This window comes from Lithobates pipiens, unplaced genomic scaffold (genome assembly GCF_037356315.1).
Source record: "Lithobates pipiens isolate NorthernLeopardFrog02 unplaced genomic scaffold, aLitPip1_a1.2 Scaffold_22, whole genome shotgun sequence".
Classification (NCBI taxonomy): Eukaryota; Metazoa; Chordata; class Amphibia; order Anura; family Ranidae; genus Lithobates; species Lithobates pipiens.
The window spans coordinates 32,547,731-32,565,702 of NW_027507784.1; the positions used below are offsets into that span (position 1 = coordinate 32,547,731).

The window sequence follows — 17,972 nt, forward strand, 5'->3', positions numbered from 1 at the left end:
CCTTCCATCACGCCAAGCTCACATTTTTCTGCAAAAAGGCAGGCTTCCGTGGGCCTAATGTTTGAGCGTAAAAAAATGATGACGCCGGATAACCCTCTTGCCCAACGGTTGGCGGCTGGCTTGTCAGAACTCATAGCCCGCCAACTACTGCCATATAAACTGGTGGACTCGGAGGCCTTTCGCAAATTTGTGGCCATTGGAACACCACAATGGAAGGTCCCAGGAAGGAAGTATTTCTCAGAGAAGGGCATCCCAGAGCTATATGGCCATGTTCAGCGGCAAGTGAATGTATCTCTGGCACACAGTGTCGGTGCCAAGATACATCTGACCACAGACACGTGGTCTAGCAAACACGGGCAGGGAAGGTATATCAGTTTTACTGCCCACTGGGTGAACCTTCTGACGGCCGTCAAGCATGTAACCCGTGGCACCCGTGTAGATTTGGTTTTACCGCCACGGATTGCATGCAGGCCTGACTCTTCTTCTCCTCCTCCTACTCCATCCTCCTCCCTCTCCTCCTCAGCTGCCTCCTCCTTTTCCGCTGCTAGCGTCTCTTCCACTGCACCGCCCAAGCTCCCCAGAACCTATTCCACATGCCAGGTGAGACGTTGCCATGCCGTGCTGCGTCTGTTGTGCCTGGAAGCAAAGAGCCACACTGGCCCGGCACTCCTTTCAGCTTTGCGTTCACAGGCAGATGAGTGGCTAACACCGCTCAATTTGACAGTTGGTAAAGTGGTGTGTGACAACGGTGCCAATCTGCTTAGCGCATTGAAACAGGGCAAAATCACGCACGTGCCGTGCATGGCACACGTCTTAAACTTGGTCGTGCAGCGATTCCTTGTCAAATACCCTGGGGTCCAGGACATCTTGCGGCAGGCAAGGAAAATCTCGGCCCATTTCAGAAGATCTTACACGGCCATGGCTCGCCTTGCTGACATTCAGCGGCGACACCATCTGCCGGTCAGACGTCTTATTTGCGATTGCCCGACGCGATGGAACTCAACCTTCTATATGCTTGATAGGCTGCTCCAGCAGAAACGTGCAGTTAACGTCTACCTGTATGAACTCTGCGAAAGAAACGGTTCTGGGGAGCTGGGTTTTTTTTCACCGCGCCAGTGGCTGCTCATGCGCGACACATGCAGACTTCTGCGGCCATTTGAGGAGATCACCAAACTGGTCAGTCGCAGCCATGGCGCCATCAGTGACATGGTACCTTATGCCTTCTTTCTGGAGCGTGCATTGCGTCGTGTCATTGATCAGGCTGTGGAGGAGCAGGAGCGGGAAGATGAGGAAGTCGCAATGCTGGATGAATTCCCAGGGGGGGCTACTCTATCTGAGACAAGTCAACAACAGGAGTCTGATGAGGAGTCAGAGGAGGATGGTGCCGGGGCGGATGAGCAGGAGCAAGAAGAGCATGCTTTAAACCTTTCTGGGATCCCTGTTGTGCGAGGATGGGGAGAGGAGAATGAAGAGGACGACATTATCCTGGATGATGAGCAGGAGCCAGGCCACCACACCGCTTCCACTTTAGTGCAAATGGGGGCCTTCATGCTCCAGTGTTTTAATAGGGACCCCCGTATAAAAAGCATGAGGGTCAAGGACCAGTACTGGGTGGCAACGTACTTAGACCCCCGGTACAAACACAAAATGGCGGAAATGTTACCGCCGTCGCAGAGGGCTGTCAGAATGCAGCACTTCCAGGCCTTGCTTCGAGAAATGCTGCATTCTGCTTTTGCGTGCGCTGGCAGAGGAGCAATTCCCACTCCCAGAGAAGGATTTGCGGGTACCAATCCAACAGCGCCTGCAAGAAGAGGCCGGTTTGAAGATGTGTTGGTGACTTCGGATATGAGGTCATTCTTTCAGCCGACCCATCGACAGGTGTCATCCGGATCCAGCATCAGGGAACGCCTAGACCGTCAGGTGTCCGACTACATTGGGTTAACGGCCGATGTGGACGCTCTGAGGAGTGATGAACCCCTAGACTACTGGGTGGGCAGGCTTGACCTCTGGCCAGAGCTTGCCCAATTTGCAATCGAACTGTTGGCTTGCCCCTCATCCAGTGTCCTGTCCGAAAGGACGTTCAGCGCAGCAGGGGGGATTGTGACCGATAAGCGTACTCGCCTAGCTCACCACAGTGTTAACTACCTCACATTTCTAAAAATGAATGAGGCATGGATCTCGGAGGAATTCAACACATGTGATCAGTAGACCATGTATATGTCTATAAACAATTTTTGGAATCAAGCACACAGACCTTCTTAATTCATTTGGCTCACTTCCCTGACCCAAAAAAGCACACCGTACTATATGCCCCTACCCTCCTCTTTGAAGAGGTTGAGCGGTGTCATATTTCTACTGGGGCTGCTTATTATGAGGGGTTCCCACCATCCCTGTGCTGTGCTGACTTCCTCCTGGGTGTTCTTATTATGAGGGGCTCCCACCATCCCTGTGCTGTGCTGACTTCCTCCTGGGGGTTCTTATTATGAGGGGATCACACCATCCCTGTGCTGTGCTGACTTCCTCCTGGGGCTGCTTACGGTGCTGCTGTCAGCGCTGTATGTCACGGAGCTGCTGTCAGCGCTGTATGTCACGGAGCTGCTGTCAGCGCTGTATGTCACGGAGCTGCTGTCAGCGCTGTATGTCACGGAGCTGCTGTCAGCGCTGTATGTCACGGAGCTGCTGTCAGCGCTGTATGTCACGGAGCTGCTGTCAGCGCTGTATGTCACGGAGCTGCTGTCAGCGCTGTATGTCACGGAGCTGCTGTCAGCGCTGTATGTCACGGAGCTGCTGTCAGCGCTGTATGTCACGGAGCTGCTGTCAGCGCTGTATGTCACGGAGCTGCTGTCAGCGCTGTATGTCACGGAGCTGCTGTCAGCGCTGTATGTCACGGAGCTGCTGTCAGCGCTGTATGTCACGGAGCTGCTGTCAGCGCTGTATGTCACGGTGCTGCTGTCAGCGCTGTATGTCACGGAGCTGCTGTCAGCGCTGTATGTCACGGAGCTGCTGTCAGCGCTGTATGTCACGGAGCTGCTGTCAGCGCTGTATGTCACGGAGCTGCTGTCAGCGCTGTATGTCACGGAGCTGCTGTCAGCGCTGTATGTCACGGAGCTGCTGTCAGCGCTGTATGTCACGGAGCTGCTGTCAGCGCTGTATGTCACGGTGCTGCTGTCAGCGCTGTATGTCACGGAGCTGCTGTCAGCGCTGTATGTCACGGAGCTGCTGTCAGTGCTGTATGTCACGGAGCTGCTGTCAGCGCTGTATGTCACGGAGCTGCTGTCAGCGCTGTATGTCACGGAGCTGCTGTCAGCGCTGTATGTCACGGTGCTGCTGTCAGCGCTGTATGTCACGGAGCTGCTGTCAGCGCTGTATGTCACGGAGCTGCTGTCAGCGCTGTATGTCACGGAGCTGCTGTCAGCGCTGTATGTCACGGAGCTGCTGTCAGCGCTGTATGTCACGGAGCTGCTGTCAGCGCTGTATGTCACGGTGCTGCTGTCAGCGCTGTATGTCACGGAGCTGCTGTCAGCGCTGTATGTCACGGAGCTGCTGTCAGTGCTGTATGTCACGGAGCTGCTGTCAGCGCTGTATGTCACGGAGCTGCTGTCAGCGCTGTATGTCACGGAGCTGCTGTCAGCGCTGTATGTCACGGTGCTGCTGTCAGCGCTGTATGTCACGGAGCTGCTGTCAGCGCTGTATGTCACGGAGCTGCTGTCAGCGCTGTATGTCACGGAGCTGCTGTCAGCGCTGTATGTCACGGAGCTGCTGTCAGCGCTGTATGTCACGGAGCTGCTGTCAGCGCTGTATGTCACGGTGCTGATGTCAGTGCTCTGTATTACGGTGCTGCTGTCAGTGCTCTGTATCTCCTGCACCCTCTTGTTTGCCTACCCTGGTCCCTGACCTTCCCTCTCCTCCATTGCCTTCATTAGCTCCATAGTCCTGAATTGTCAGAACAATTTCCCAAATAAAAAAAAAATGCTTGTAGTTATCGATCCCAAATTCACCTCATACATGTATTATGCTATTGTCCAGGTGGTGGGACTACGTGCTACCCCCTAATAATTACCCCGTGGCCGCAAATTCGACCTAAAGGTTTGCGAAATTCGCCTCCCATTGAAGTCAATGGAGCCCGCGGCGAACGGTCGTTTTCGCGAACGTTTGTGTCCGTTCGCGTTTCGCGTTCGCGAAACGTCCCGTCGGAAGTTCGTCCATCACTACTCCCTGGCGGTATGATTATTTCAGTTTTTTGATGCTCAAAGCGGTACAATTGTTTTGCATGGAAATTTGGCGTTTTATATTGTAGGCCTGTAATTCTTAGGAATAACTCACTTAAATCTGTCCAAACCAGAGTCTAGTAGACATCCCGGGTATGATAAAGTTTGAAACACAAAATCATAAATTATACTATAATAAATAACTATAAATAATTATAACAAATAATAATAAAAAATATTCAATAATGTAATCAAATACACAGAAATTTGCTCAGTTGCAGAATTGTCACTGTCATTACTTTTCAGTATTTGACGACGGATTTCCCCACAAATCGCTATCGCTCAATTCTGTGAGTGATTACAATTTATTATCGCTGTTTTCTAGCTGGTCTAAAACCACTTTTGATGTAAAGGGACAGTTTTGGTTGCTATGGACAATCTCCAGTTTCCTGGCAGAAAGAACAGTTTTTATAATATAAAACTGCATGCAGGACACTGCAAAAGGGATGCTAAATAATGTGATACAGTAAGGTAATCTGTAAGATTACAGTGTACTGTAGTGTGTGTTTCACTTTTTGAATTTGGCGCCGTGATCCACCCCCGTGCGTTGCAACGCTCGCAGGGAACGGAGCTCGGCGCTGTGATACATTGAGCGGAGACACGGCTCACACACAGCGGGGAGACATCGCAGGATCCTGGGGACAAGGTAAGTAAGCTGTACCAGGATCCTGCAATGCGATCCCGAGTGTGACTCGGGGTTACCGCTTTTGGTACTGTAAATCCACCCCGAGCCATACTCGGGAATACCGCTAGGGAGGGTAAAGCAATCCATTACATTTCAGCTTCTTTTGTTTTAGTGCAGGTTAGGAGATAACAGAAAATAGGTGACTCATTGATAAGAGCAACACTGACACATTTTGCTGTGTCCTATTTCAACAAATAAGTTCCAATATATTACACTTGGAGACAGGGAGCCAATAGATAAAAAAAGAAAATGTTATGGACACTGGAAGTTGCTTATTTAATGGTTAAAATATTACCAGATGAGATCTTATTATAATGTTTAAGTATATAAGTGAGCAATATAAAAACACAATATACTTTAAAGTGGTTGTAAACCTCAGACACGAAATATGAACAAAGCATAGCCTTCTATAGTGTGCACTCTCTGAGTGTAAACTCAGACAAGCTTTATACATTCTGAATGGATGTAGAGAAGACTGCATATAAACAGGTACAACATATGTAGGAGGATTTGTTTCATCTGTGTATCTCTCGATGCCAGTCACTTCACTGGGTATAGGTGAAGGTTTACAAGCACTTTAACTACTTCGCTACCGGCATATAGTGAAATGACGCTGGCAGGGACATCTTCTCCCTCTGGGCAGGTGTCAAATGACGTCCACCCAATTCTCACCCCCACACGCCCGGGAGCACACACAGCGTGGTGATCGAGAATGAGGCGTGTCCCAACGGTGTCTGTGTGTTTTTTAACAATTTTTTACACTTTCTTTGTGAAATGGTAGGGGTACTTGTACCCCCTTACCATTTCAAATGGGGGGGCCGGGATCTGGAGGTCCCCTTGTTAAAGGGGGCTTCCAGATTCTGATAAGCCCCTCACACGCAGACCCCCACAACCACCGGCCAGGGTAGTGGGGATGAGGCCCTTGTCCCCATCAACATGGGAAAATGGTGCTTTGAGGGGTCACAGACCACCAAAGCATCCTCCCAATGTTGAGGGCATGTGTCCTGGTACGGTTCGGGGGGGGCGCTCTCGCCCCCCCCCTCTTTTCCTGGGGCCTGTCCGGTTGCATGCTCGGATAAAGGGTCTGGTATGTATTTTTGGGGGGAACTACCAGACCTGAAGGGCCTGGTAATTGAATTTTTTTTATCAATGACTTTCAATGAGTGTTCTCTGTGTTACAATTCATTATAGCCGCGAGTGCTTTTAAATTACTTTTTTTCCTGCAGAAATAACACTTTGTGCAGGGACGGTTCTAAGCATGAGAAACATGCGCCCCCTTCACAGGCATACTATAGACACCCACCCAGGTATGAAATTTAAAGGAATATTATACTTTTATTGTTTCACTTTAAGCATTATTAAAATCACTGCTCCCGAAAAAACTGCCATTTTTAAAACTTTTTTTTGCATTGATCCATGTCCCCTGGGGCAGGACCCGGGTCCCCAAACACTTTTTATGACAATAACTTGCATATAAGCCTTTAAAATTAGCACTTTAGATTTCTCCCATAGACTTTTCCATGGCTTTTCGAATTTGCCGCAAACACCACAAATTGTTCGCTGTTCGCTGAACAGGACAACAGGCAATGTTCGAGTTGAACATGAGTTTGACTCGAACTCGAAGCTCATCCCTACTCAGGAGGAGTAGCAGAACATATTTTGAGGTGTAATTTTTGCTATGTACATGCTATGTGTTACACATGTCTTATAAATTGACAACTTTGTGTAAAAAAAAAAAAAAAAAAGTTTTAATTTTACAAAAATTTGTGGAAAAAAAAAAATGACATGATCAAAAGACTCATTATTATGCTTCATAGAATATACATTGTTGTATTTGCTTTCCAATTTGAGGTCATTTTGTGGGTAATTCCACTGTCCTGGTGTGATAGGTAGTCAGGAAATGATGTGTAATTTATGCTCCTAGAACGCCTGATGGTTCTTCCTGCATGTTAGACCGCTCTCATACCTCCCAACTGTCCCTGATTTTGAGGGACTGTCCCTGATTTGGAACAAAGTCCCTCTGTCCCTCTTTTTGGTCTGATCTCTATAGTTGTATATAAAATGCTCAATTTGTCTTTCAAAAAGTGTTTCTCAGTGCTAAACCTTTCATCCAATTTATAAATTGCTGCATTTGTAAATTTCAAAAGTCAGTATAAAGAAATAGTAGTGGTAAAAAAAGCACTTGTGGGTTTAACTAATCATTTTTTGTAAAATTCTCCTTTAGGCCGGGTTCACACCGCTGCGATGCGGGAACGCCGCGAATCAGCGGCGTTTTCCCGCATCGCACACCTCCCGCCGGCAGTTCACACTGCTCTATGCGGACGGCTGGGAGTGTCAATGTTATGTTAATGACACCCCCAGATCCGTCCGCATATCGCAGTGCGATCTGCCGACTCGCACAAGAATCGGATCGCATGGTGTGAACCCCCATGCGATCCGATTCTGTTGCGGACCAAAAAAAGGGTCCCGTGCGAGTTTGCTGCGGGAGCGCTGCAAATTCAGCCATACTATCTGTATGGCTGAACTCGCATCGCTACGGAGATCGGATGTGATTTGCGGTGCGAATCACATCCGGATCTCCCCCCGCAGCAGTGTGAACCCAGCCTTAAGGAGGGCGTGTGTCCTATGCCTACATACTTTTGCTAATAGATGTCCCTCGTTCCCATCTCAAAAAGTTGGGAGGTGTGCCCTCTATGTATAGCAAACATAGTGTGCTATAATTAACTTTCTATTAAAGTGCACAGGCTCCTATAAAACAGTGAAAAACTGATAATAAAAATAAAGTGCTATAAACAAATGTGTCAATAGTATAGATCACTAGTGTGAATGAATTCAGTAAATAATATATATTTTGAATCACCAACATAAGACATAACTTTTAATAGAAAGTTAACTATAACGCACTATTGTTTGCTATACAATTTATTTAGGTGTCAGAACACCGTGAGAATGGTTGCAGCTTAATTATTTAGGTATTTTCTATTTTTCACTATATTTTATTACTATATCAGTGCTTTGGTACACTTTTCTTACTATACTCTCTATGTAGCTAGACTGCGAAAAAGCCTCACATATGTGGTATCGTCATACTCAGGAGGAGTAGCAGAATGTATTTTGCGGTGTAATTGGAAGTATGCCTATGCTGTGTGTGAGAAATAACTTGGTATTATGACAATTTTGTGAAAAATAATAATAATAATAATAATTTCTTACTTTTTCCAAGAATTGTGGGAAAAAATTACAACTTCAAAACACACCATGCCTCTTACTAAATACCTTGGACTGTTTGGTTTCCAAAAAGGGGTCATTTGGGGGGTATTTGTACTGTCCTGACATTTCAGGGCCTCAAGAAATGAGATCGGCCATCAGTAAATGAGGTGTGATCAATTTTTAATGATTGGCACCATAGCTTGTAGACTTTATAGCTTTCACACCGACTAAATAATGCCCACTAATTTTGGTTATTTTTACCAAAGATATGTAGCAGTATAACTTTTGGCCAAAATTTATGAACAAAAAGTGTTTTATTTTTCTAAAATGTTCGCACTTTTTACACTTATGTCGCAAAAAAAAAAAAAAACCCAGTGGCGAATAAATACCACCAAAAGAAAGTTCTATTTGTGTGAAAAAAATATATAAAAAGTTTGTTTGGTTATAGTGTTGCATGACTGAGTAATTGCCATTCAAAATGTGAGAGTGCTGAAAGCTGAAAATTGGTCTGGGCAGTAAGGGGGTGAAAGTGCCCAGTATTGAACTGGTTAATATAATAATTTTAGGTCAATTTTACTGTAGTTTTCTTATGTTTCTTATGTTTTTACTTGTTAAATTGTTTTGAGATCTGTTCTTTACACTATTTAGCATTTAAAACGTTTGATTTACAAATAAGTATTTAATTTATGACAAAAATTCCCAAGGCACTATGGGTTAGCTAGAGAGACAACAAAGACAGAGCTTGCTATGAGCCTACCTTTGATTAAAACCTTTGATTTTCTGATCCCAGCAATGCATGTAGTAGCAGCAGCAGGAAAGGAGTCCTCTCACCCATGTATCTGTGGAACCTACCAGAGGCATGGAGGGATTTAACAGCTGACAGCCCCAGCCACGTGAACCATTTACTGGGAGTGTGACCCTATTTTGTGTGCCTGCTGTACTATGTATGTTTTATTTGTGAGTAGATTTTAATAAAGCTGTTTTGATATTACACAATTGGAGCTTCTTTGGTTTTTATGCCCACCAGGGGTTTAGAGAGGAGAAGGAGGGAGAAATCTGAACATGAGTTTTCTGTGAACATATGAGCTGTGGTTGCCTTAAAGTGCCTTGAAAAAGTATTCCTACCCCTTGAAAATTTTCCACATTTTGTCTTGTTACAACCAAAAACGTAAATGTATTTTATTGGGATTTTATGTGATAGACCAACACAAAGTGGCACATTGTGAAAATGGAAAGAAAATGATGGTTTTCAATGTTTTTTACAAATATATATCTGAAAAGTCTGAGGGGGCATTTGTATTCAGCCCCCTTTACTCTGATACCCCTAACTAAAATCTAGTGGAACCAATTGCCTACAGGAGTCACCTAATTAGTAAATAGAGTCCACCTGTGTGTGATCTAATCTCAGTATAAATACAGCTGTTCTGTGAAGCCCTCGGAGATTTGTTGGAGAACCTTAGTGAACAAACAGCATCATAAAGGCCAAGGAACATACCAGATGGGTCAGGAATAAAGTTGTGGAGAAGTTTAAAGCAGGGTTAGGTTCTAAAAAAAAATATCCCAAGCTTTGAACATCTCACGGAGCTCTGTTCAATCCATCATACAAAAATGGAAAGAGTATGGTACAACAGCAAACCTACCAAGACATGGCCGTCCACCTAAATTGACAGGTCGGGCAAGGAGAGCATTCATCAGAGAAGCAGCCAAGAGGCCCATGGTAACTCTGGAGGAGCTGCAGAGATCCAAAGCTCAGGTGGGAGAATCTGTCCACAGGACAACTATTAGCCCTTGTACAGACGGTCGGACATTCCGACGGAAAATGTCTGATCGGACCGTGTTGCCGGATAATCTGACCGTGTGTGGAATCCATCGGATTGTTTCCGTCTGAATATCTGACCGACAAAGTTTTAGAGCTGGGCTATAAAATTTTCCGACAACATGATCCGATCTGATTTTGTCTGATCGTTTGTAGAGAGTTCCGATCGGACAAAGTGCCACGCATGCTCAGATCAAATTCCTAGACCAAAGCTATTGGCTACTAGCCTGAACGTAGTCCCGTCGTAACTGACTAACATCATCACGTTACGAACGATCAGATTGTCAGACAACTTTGTTCGACCGCGTGTATGCAACACCAGTTTCGGACAAAATCCGTTGGACAAAATCCGACGGATTTTGTTGTCGGAATGTCCGACTGTGTGTACAAGGGCTAAGTCGTGCACTCCACAAATCTGGCCTTTATGGAAGAGTGACAAGAAGAAAGCCATTGTTGAAAGAAAGCCATAAGAAGTCCCAATTTCAGTTTGTGAGAAGCCATGTGGAGGACACAGCAAACGTGGGAGAAGGTGCTCTGGTCAGATGAGACCAAAATTAAACTTTTCATTTGAACTAACACTGCACATCACCCTGAACACATTATCCCCACCGTGAAACATGGCGGTGGCAGCATCATGTTGTGGGGATGTTTTTCTTCAGCAGGGACAGGGAAGCTGGTCAGAGTTGATGGGAAGATGGATGGAGCCAAATACAGGACAATCTTAGAAGAAAACCTGTTAAGAGTCTGCAAAAGACTTGAGACTAGGGTGGAGGTTCACCTTCCAGCAGGACAATGACCCTAAACATACAGCCAGAGCTACAATGGAATGGTTTAGAGCAGCCATTCTCAACCAGGGTTCCTTCAGAGGTGGCTAGGGGTTCCTTGAGCTGTGGCTAATTTACCTCCTGTTTGATGGTGCCTAGATAGTTCTGAGCTAATGCCACTTGGAGGAGCCAGTGGTATGACACCAATGATCTTTATAGCTCTCTGTAAGGGGGCCATTCTTACCACCACTGTAAAAAAGGGCATTCTTCTCACTGAACACCAAAGTAAGGGGCATTGTTCCCACTGACCCCCAATTAATGGGTTTAATCAGGGGTTCCCCGAGACCTGAAAATTATTTGAAGGGTTCCCCTGGGGTAAAAAGGTTGAGAAAGGCTGGTTTAGAGCAAAGCATAATTATGGGTTAGAATGGCCCAGTCAAAGTCCAGACCTAAATCCAATTGAAACCCTGTGGCCAGACTTGAAAATTGATGTTCAAAGACGCTCTCCATCCAATCTGACGGAGCTTGAGATATTTTTCAAAGAAGAATGGGCAAAAATGTCCCTCTCTAGATGTGCAAAGCTGGTAGAGACATCCCCAAAAAGACTTGCAGCTGTAATTGCAGTGAAAGGAGGTTCTACAAAGTATTGACTCAAGGGGGGGGGGCTGAATTCAAATGTACGCCCCACACTTTTCACATATTTATTTGTAAAAAATGTTGAAAACCATTTATAATTTTCCTTCCACTTCACAATTATGTGCCACTTTGTGTTGGTCCATCACATAAAATTACAATAAAAGAAATTTACGTTTTTGGTTGTAACATGACAAAATGTGGAACATTTCAAGGGGTATGAATACTTTTTCAGGGCACTATATATGTTGCAAGACGGGCACTTCTGGTGATATTTTGGAGTGCGTTGAAGAGACACCTGGTGGAGGAACATTTTGACTTTGTTATTTTTGAATTTTCTTCTTTTTTTTGATTATGGAATGATATTTGGAAGCATTTAATATTTCACTATATGTGGGGGAGAGTTGATATACTGTATATAAGGAAATAAAAAAACTGGGTGTACAAACTTCTTGGACTGGTCACCATTGGACTTTTGTTTTATAATATTTGTATATTACATTGTGGGGTGTTATTTGGGAGGAATGTAGGGTTTATTTTATGTTGGAGAGATTTGATATTTGCAGATATATTGACCTTCAGTACTGTATACATTTATTTTGCATGTTTATATACAGCTGCAGTTGGCAATACGACACTTGGGGTTACTTTATCTGGTTATTTGAGACTATAGTACCATAGCACTGAAGAAGATTATCAACAGATTTGTAAGTCTGTGTGAGGACACTTAGTTCAGGAAAAAAATGGATATTTCAAGGCAGAATATCGGCAAGGAATCATTTCCTATTCCTGATATGTGTCTGCTGCACCATGTACTTGTATGAGAAAGTATCCTGTTCTCCTTGTATTGCTTTCTTCTGTGTTACATCCCTGGTGTTTCTGCCAGTCCCTCTGCTTTCCTATTAAAAACTGACCACACTAAGCAGGCGAGCGCAGTGTGTTCAGTTCTCTAGCTGTGCTGGGAACTCAGCCTGCTCTATTCCAATGAAAAGACTTGTGCTGACAAGCCTCCCACAATCACTGGGAAGACCACTGTACGGCTGCTGCTTCTCCCCCCTCACCTCTCTGTTCAGCTGAGAACAGAGGGGATGTGATCACTTCCATTTTATATCTATGCACAAATGTTTTTCTTTTTCATTTCTATTTTAAACAAAATGGATTGTTTTACAAGGTGAGGGTTCACATAATGTATACTTTAAACCCAAAAACAGATGTGAGGATTTGATTGGACTTTATATAAGTCAGATGAATACGAGGCACAACAATAGACTGGTGTATTACCAGAGGCGGACTGCCAACTCATGGGGCCACCGGGCAATAGGAGATTATGGGGCCCCCGGGCAATAGGAGATTATGGGGCCCCCGGGCAATAGGAGATTATGGGGCCACCGGGCAATAGGAGATTATGGGGCCACCGGGCAATAGGAGATTATGGGGCCCTGGGCAATATGAGATTATGGGGCCCCCGGGCAATAGGAGATTATGGGGCCACCAGGCAATAGGAGATTATGGGGCCTCCAGGCAATAGGAGATTATGGGCCCCCGGGCAATAGGAGATTATGGGGCCCCGGGAAATAGGAGATTATGGGGCCCCGGGAAATAGGAGATTATGGGGCTCCCGGGCAATAGGAGATTATGGGGCCACCGGGCAATAGGAGATTATGGGGCCTCCAGGCAATAGGAGATTATGGGGCCCCGGGCAATAGGAGATTATGGGGCCACCGGGGCAATAGGAGATTATGGGGCCACCGGACAATAGCAGATTATGGGGCCTCCAGGCAATAGGAGATTATGGAGCCACCGGGCAATAGAAGCTTATGGGGCCACCGCGCAATAGAAGCTTATGGGGCCACCAGGCAATAGGAGATTATGGGGCCTCCGGGCAATAGGAGATTATGGGGCCACTGGGCAATAGGAGATTATGGGGCCACCGGGCAATAGGAGATTATGGGGCCACCGGGCAATAGGAGATTATGGGGCCACTGGGCAATAGGAGATTATGGGGCCCCCGGGCAATAGGAGATTATGGGGCCTCCAGGCAATAGGAGATTATGGGGCCCCCAGGCAATAGATTATGGGCCACACAGTATACACACACACACACACACACAAACACAGTTTACACACACTGAATACACATATGCACACACTGAATACACATATGCACACACTGAAAAGGTACTGGAGAGGTGGGGGAAGCTATAATCTTGGAATTTTTTAAAAAAACACAGATTTTTACATACTGTTCCTGGTTTTATTGAGGCTGGCAACCCTGATGGGGCCCCTTAGTGCCTGAGTGCCTGAATGGTCAGTTCGCCCCTGTGTATTACTGTGTACAAGACTTTACCTGTGCACATGAGGCAGCCCCAAACATTTTCCTCGCTGTCTTTTTGCACTAGACATAATTCAATTTTCTCCACTGGTGCATTTATGGTGATCTCTATGAAGTTTTCGAGCGGAGACATGGACAGCATTTCCAGCTCCTAAATCATTTATAAAAAAAAAAAAAATAGTAATTATATATGGCAAAATGACAGTTTATATATTCAAAGGATATGGAGTCAGATTAAAAAACAAAAAGCGTGCCCATCACAGATAAACACCCTTTCCAACAAATCAAGAAATAAGAGCAGCAACGTAAAAAAAACATCTAAACTCCACTGTACTCTCTATCGTATGCACTTGTAGGGATCTGCTGCCCTCTAATCTATTACCTTTGGCATAACATAGTGTATGTTTTTTCCCTTCACAATGAATTTTTTCTCAGTGTAGATTCGGCTTGTAGTTCTTGAAGGTTTATCAATCCTCTCAAAACCACTGGACTCCTTTTCTTTTTCTAAATCCTGCAATGGGTTAAAAGAGAAACAAAAAACAAGCATTACATACTATAGCCATACCCAGGGGAGTTGCTAGGTGGCAAAAAGACCAGGGGCCCAGACGCCAAGGCCGGTGGCCGGCATGGGGGGGGGGGTCAGGGGCTGTGGCAGCGTCTCTGGGTTTTTTGGCTGGGCGGTGGGGTTGTGTGGCGGGGGGTAAGCTCACTTGCTGGTTGCTGCATGGCTTACTGGTGCCCAATGCATCAATGCTGACCACTAAATTCACCTGCCTGACACACTGACCTACCTGCCTGACACACTGACCTACCTACCTGACATGCACTGACCTACCTGACATTCATACACTGCCATGCACTGACCTATCTGACATGCGCCGACCTACCTGACTTGTACTGACCTACCTGACATACATACACTGACATACACCGACATGCCTGACATACACTGACCTACCTGACATACATACACTGACCTACCTACCTGACATACACTGACCTACCTGACACACACTGACCTACCTGACACACACTGACCTACATACACTGACGGTAGTGACACACACTGACCTACCTGACCAGGAGACTTCATGTGTCCTGCAGCAGGAGCTCAGCCGTGGTGTGCGGTGCGCACCCATCATCACAGCAGGCAGCCGGAGGAGAGCAGGAGAGCCGAGCATGGATCTCACAGTGGCGCAGCGGCCGCATTGCAATTCCAGTCTTCTGGAGCCTGCAGCTCCTATGATGGATGTCACATGTCCCATGATCCCACCATTGGACCACTGGGACGTCCATCAGCGCTGCAGGCTCCAGAAGGTGGGACCTGCTATGTGACTCAGCGCCACTCGGTGGCGCTTGGGATCGGATCGGTCCCCGCTCAGTGGCACTCGGGGCTATTAATAGAACGGTGCCCACTCGAGACCCAGGGCTTTGTGGGGACCCACTCGGGGCTTCAGCCACGGTGAGCCCCCCTGCCGACGCCACTGGCCATACCTAACATGTAAATTCAAATTGTTTTGTGGAGGTTGATACTTGAAGTGAATTATGAGAGGGACTCCAAGCTGTTTTGCTTTGGGTTAGGTCTCCTTCAAATCCATACCATAACCTTATCTAGGCATGCAGTTTGGCAGGCCAGCAAAGGATGGAGGGCATGAGCATGTGTCCCCCTCCCCTCGTTATGCCAGACTGCATGCCCTTAAAGTTGGTTGGAAGGTGATGGACATAACTTTTGACTTATTTGGAATGACATGCAGACCCAAAAGGGCAGCAGATTCATCTAGTTGTGAGAAAAGATTTGGGAGGGAGAGGTGCGGAATAGCGGTATGTCATCTGCAAGTAATGTGAGCTTGTGATTAACCCTAGCTGTTTCAATTCCTTTGATATCAGTTGTGATGGACGAACTTCCGATGGGACGTTTCGCGAACGCGGATCGCGAACGCAGCCGATAGTTTGAGAACCGGAACGTTCGCGGCGGGCCCCATTGACTTCAATGGGAGGCGAACTTCGCAAACCTACAGGTCAAATTTGCAGCCACAAAATAATTAATAGCTGTGCAAACATAGTCCCACCACATGGACAATGACATAACACATGTATGAGGTGAATCTGGGATCGACAACTACAAGCATTCTTTTTTTATATGGGAAATTGTTGTGACACCGTGATAGAGAGCACTGACATCAGCAGCGTGACATAAAGCACTCACACCAGCACCGTCATATACAGCACTGACAGCAGCACCGTGACAAAGAGCACTGACATCAGCACCGTGACATAAAGCGCTCACACCAGCACCGTGATATACAGCACTGACAGCAGCACCGTGATAGAGAGCACTGACATCAGCAGCGTGACATAAAGCACTCACACCAGGACCGTGATATACAGCACTGACAGCAGCACCGTGATAGAGAGCACTGACATCAGCAGCGTGACATAAAGCACTCACACCAGCACCGTGATATACAGCACTGACATCAGCACCGTGATATACAGCACTGACACCTGTACCGTAAGCAGCCCCAGGAGGAAGTCAGCATAGCACAGGGATGGTGGGAGCCCCTCATAATGAGCATAGCACAGGGATGGTGGGAACCCCTCATAATAAGCAGCCCCAGGAGGATGTCAGCATAGCACAGGGATGGTGGGAGCCCCTCATAATAAGCAGCCCCAGGAGTAAGTCAGCACAGCACAGGGATGGTGGGAGCCCCTCATAATGAGCATAGCACAGGGATGGTGGGAGCACCTCAAAATATGCACAGCAGAGGTACAGCCCCAGGAGGAAGTCAGCACAGCACAGGGATGGTGGGAGCCCCTCATAATGAGCATAGCACAGGGATGGTGGGAGCACCTCAAAATATGCACAGCAGAGGTACAGCCCCAGGAGGAAGTCAGCACAGCACAGGGATGGTGGGATCCCCTCATAATATGCACAGCAGAGGTACAGCCCCAGGAGGATGTGAGCACAGCACAGGGATGGTGGGAGCCCCTCATAATAAGCAGCCCCAGTAGAAATATGACACCGCTCAACCTCTTCAAAGAGGAGGGTACGGGCATATAGTACGGTGTGCTTTTTTGGACAAGGAAGTGAGCCAAATGAAGAAAGAAGGTCTGTGTGCTCGATTAAAAGAATTGTTTATAGACATATACATGGTCTACTGGTCACATGTGTTGAATTCCTCCGAGATCCATGCCTCATTCATTTTTAGAAATGTGAGGTAGTTAACACTGTCGTGAGCTAGGCGAGTACGCTTATCGGTCACGATCCCCCCTGCTGCGCTGAACGTCCTTTCGGATAGGACACTGGATGAGGGGCAAGCCAACAGTTCCATTGCAAATTGGGCAAGCTCTGGCCAGAGGTCAAGCCTGCCCACCCAGTAGTCCAGGGGTTCATCACTCCTCAGAGCGTCCACATCGGCCGTTAACCCGATGTAGTCGGACACCTGACGGTCTAGGCGTTCCCTGATGCTGGATCCGGATGACACCTATCCATGGGTCGGCTGAAAGAATGACCTCATATCCGAAGTCACCAACACATCTTCAAACCGGCCTCTTCTTGCAGGCGCTGTTGGATTGGTACCCGCAACTCCTTCTCTGGGAGTGGGAATTGCTCCTCTGTCAGCGCACGCAAAAGCAGAATGCAGCATTTCTCGAAGCAAGGCCTGGAAGTGCTGCATTCTGACAGCCCTCTGCGAGGGCGGTAAAATTTCCGCCATTTTGTGTTTGTACCGGGGGTCTAAGTACGTTGCCATCCAGTACTGGTCCTTGACCCTTATGCTTTTTATACGGGGGTCCCTATTAAAACACTGGAGCATGAAGGCCCCCATTTGCACTAAACTGGAAGCGGTGTGGTGGCCTGGCTCCTGCTCATCATCCAGGATAATATCGTCCTCTTCATTCTCCTCTCCCCATCCACGCACAACAGGGATCCCAGAAAGGTTTAAAGCATGCTCTTCTTGCTCCTCCTCATCCACCCCGGCACCATCCTCCTCTGACTCCTCTTCAGACTCCTGTTGTTGACTTGTCTCAGATAGAGTAGCCCCCCCTGGGAATTCATCCAGCATTGCGACTTCCTCATCTTCCCGCTCCTTCTCCTCCACAGCTTGATCAATGACACGACGCAATGCACGCTCCATAAAGAAGGCATAAGGTACCATGTCACTGATGGCGCCATGGGTACGACTGACCAGTTTGGTGATCTCCTCAAATGGGCGCAGAAGTCTGCATGCGTCGCGCATGAGCAGCCACTGGCGCGGTGAAAAAA

At 46.9% G+C, this 17,972-nt stretch overlaps 1 protein-coding gene across 4 annotated transcripts in view; it reads right to left on the reverse strand.

Moving 5' to 3' along the window:
* Positions 1 to 17,972, reverse strand: part of LOC143923523 (caspase recruitment domain-containing protein 8-like) — a 124,797-nt gene that overhangs the window by 38,362 nt on the left and 68,463 nt on the right. For all 4 annotated transcript variants that reach the window (XM_077447246.1, XM_077447245.1, XM_077447247.1 and 1 more), the window contains 2 exons: positions 14,091 to 14,219; positions 13,724 to 13,859 (listed from right to left, as the gene is read on the reverse strand). In XM_077447246.1, the coding sequence (XP_077303372.1) occupies positions 13,724 to 13,859; positions 14,091 to 14,219 (265 nt within the window). The remainder of the gene's footprint in view (positions 1 to 13,723; positions 13,860 to 14,090; positions 14,220 to 17,972) is intronic.